Raw genomic sequence first — 2,490 nt, 5'->3', positions numbered from 1 at the left:
AACTGTATATCATAAATGATGAAAGCTCAGTCCCCACTTGATAACTTGTCAATACCCATCATCAGCTCCCCCAAACAGCATTTTCCTAGACAACTGAGCAGTGTAGAAACCCATAGAAAGCCCACCCAGCTCAGCACTCCGCCAGCAGCTCCATGCTCTTGGCCTGCCAGCCGAACCCTGTAGCACAGAAGGCAGGTGCTGGGCTCTGTAAATTTTCACTCAGAAAGGGTTACTCTCACTGTCTGAATAGAGCTTGCTTTTTCCCCAGGGCTACACTCTAGATATCAAGATAGAGTCTTGGAGTTTCAACCATTTTAATTGAATAGTTTACTATCAGGGGCTAAATCAGCTCGGACCCTTTCTGGATCAAGCCTAGAAATCCGGTGGTAGACTTTCTTGATAGTCACAGCTCAAAAAACATCAGGACCTTTATCTGTTGTGCCCCGCAAATGTGCACACCAATTTCCTTTCACTGTTCTGGTTCTCTCTGAGACCCCTCCCTCTTTTCCTTTTGTGCCGCCTTGTTACACTTCCAGCCAATCTTCTGTCAGTGACAGCTTAGCTATGAGTGGTATCTTGTTCGGGCATCCTTGGTTAAATTCTCTAATTTATGCTCACCATGTACATCACAATGTGGCCTTCATTCAGGGACACCCCCCCCCATACTTCAGCAGCCAGTGGAACAGGATGACAATTCCCCATTGCCTAGGAATGTAATGACCACGCAAAATACACAAATGTCTCATACAATTCCTTAAGGAATGTGCTTTACTTCAAAATATTAGCCAAAAGACACAGTATTGACTAAAACACAGGCCCTCAGCATCAGGGTCAGGATGCCCAGACACAGTATTACAAAATCAAGTCCTTAGATCACTGGGAAATTTCTAACCCTTGCAACTAAACCACGAAGAGATACTGTCAAGCTTTCCTAATGAAACTCCACTGTTTGTAGAAACAGAAAATCTTCTTTGCCTTAGCTCTCAGTTTCTGATGTGTGATAATGAGGAGGACAGAATGTCCCGGAGGGTAAGCCGCAGTAATAATCATGCTAACACCGTGGAGTCTCAGACTCTTCCTTGCATGGGAAGGAAAGTAGAGCAGGGTAGCCACTGAATATGGAATGTAGAGCAGGAGGAAACAGATCATCAGCCGCATGGCACCTATGTGAGCCTCCACCTGCGGATTCCAAAAGCTGGTAGTGTTTCTCTTCATCGTCTGTATATGTCTTCCCAGGGAGTGTATTAACAAGGAAGCAAACGTCACATTGAGCACAAACTGTAACAGCGAGCTCAGGATCAAAGAGGCTGCTAGGGTGAAGATGCCCTCACTGAGGTGAAATACTGTGTCATTTCTCCCCGTTATGTGTTCAGGGAAATGTGACATCTGTGTGAGCACGAGATACAGGAGAGTGGTGAAGGCAGAAATGAAAAGGCAGGCCAGCAGCAGACTGGAGGTCTTTGCAGAGATTGTCCGTTTCAACAGAATGAACACTGGGTGTTGGAAATTAGTAATTTTCACGCAATACAAACTGTTCAGCAAGGTCACTAGCCAGAGACTGTTGGAGTCCAGAAACTTCCAACATATTAGAAAAAACGTGGAAAAGTAGACTGACCTTAGAGCATTTGCAGTAAAGTAGAAAATGTTCAGTAGAAACAAGCCCAGAGTCAAGAATCTAGTGATGGCCAAACTGAACAAAATCCTGTCCGAAGAGGAGATTCTGTGGCTTTTGATCCATGTCTTATAAATGACCACTATAATAAAAAGATTTGCAGTGATTCCTACAAAATTAAAAATAAGCGTGGCCACATACATAAATAAGAACGTCTTCCAAACCATCTCTACTCACTGAAGCCTCAGTGTTTGCGGTGCCGATGAGAACAAACTGAAATGTGGTGAGGTAGGCACAGTGCTCAGCCTGCAGGGCTCCTTTTTTCTTATCCACCTCAGCAAATAAGCCCTTTCTGGTCTAAGAGGCAGCTGCTTTGACTGGGATGCAAATCTTTCAAGGATTAAATTACTATTTCTTCGCTCCTCATCTTATTTTCTTAGAAATGCCTAATTACAAGCACGCTGAAGTGAATCTGGAATCTATTCCTCCAGGAGCAGAAAGACTAGTGGGAGCTGCATCAGACGCCAAGAATTTCAAACCCAGACCAGAGCGCTCTGGCCCAAGACTATTGAAGTCTCTCAACAGCTTTACTTCATAGAAACCACACACCGTTGTGGGATTTCTCATGCCTCGCTCTTCCCATCTCCCTTCCCTCGCGGCCTGTCTGAACCAGTGTGTGTGTCCCCGTATGTTGAAACTGCAGCCATTTTCTCTGGCTGCATTCTGACCATGCCACTGCCACCTTCGTCCCTCCACATCTGAGGTGACTTACTGATCCGTCCCCTTCCTTGAGACAAACTTCGTCCCTCCACATCTGAGGTGACTTACTGATCCGTCCCCTTCCTTGAGACAAACTTTTTGTAAGACAAGTTGAGGAA

The 2,490-nt window shown here is 45.2% G+C and overlaps 1 protein-coding gene across 1 annotated transcript; it reads right to left on the bottom strand.

The window, feature by feature from the left end:
- Positions 1-921: 921 nt before the first annotated feature.
- On the bottom strand, positions 922-1,839 carry Tas2r4 (taste 2 receptor member 4). The gene has a single exon (XM_005365892.1). The coding sequence runs from the start codon at positions 1,837-1,839 to the stop codon at positions 922-924; it is 918 nt and encodes a 305-aa protein (XP_005365949.1).
- Positions 1,840-2,490: the final 651 nt, after the last annotated feature.

This window comes from Microtus ochrogaster, unplaced genomic scaffold, assembly GCF_000317375.1.
Source record: "Microtus ochrogaster isolate Prairie Vole_2 unplaced genomic scaffold, MicOch1.0 UNK4, whole genome shotgun sequence".
Taxonomy (NCBI): Eukaryota; Metazoa; Chordata; class Mammalia; order Rodentia; family Cricetidae; genus Microtus; species Microtus ochrogaster.
The sequence above is the reverse complement of the archived record's forward strand: the minus strand, read 5'-3'. Positions and strand labels throughout refer to the sequence as shown.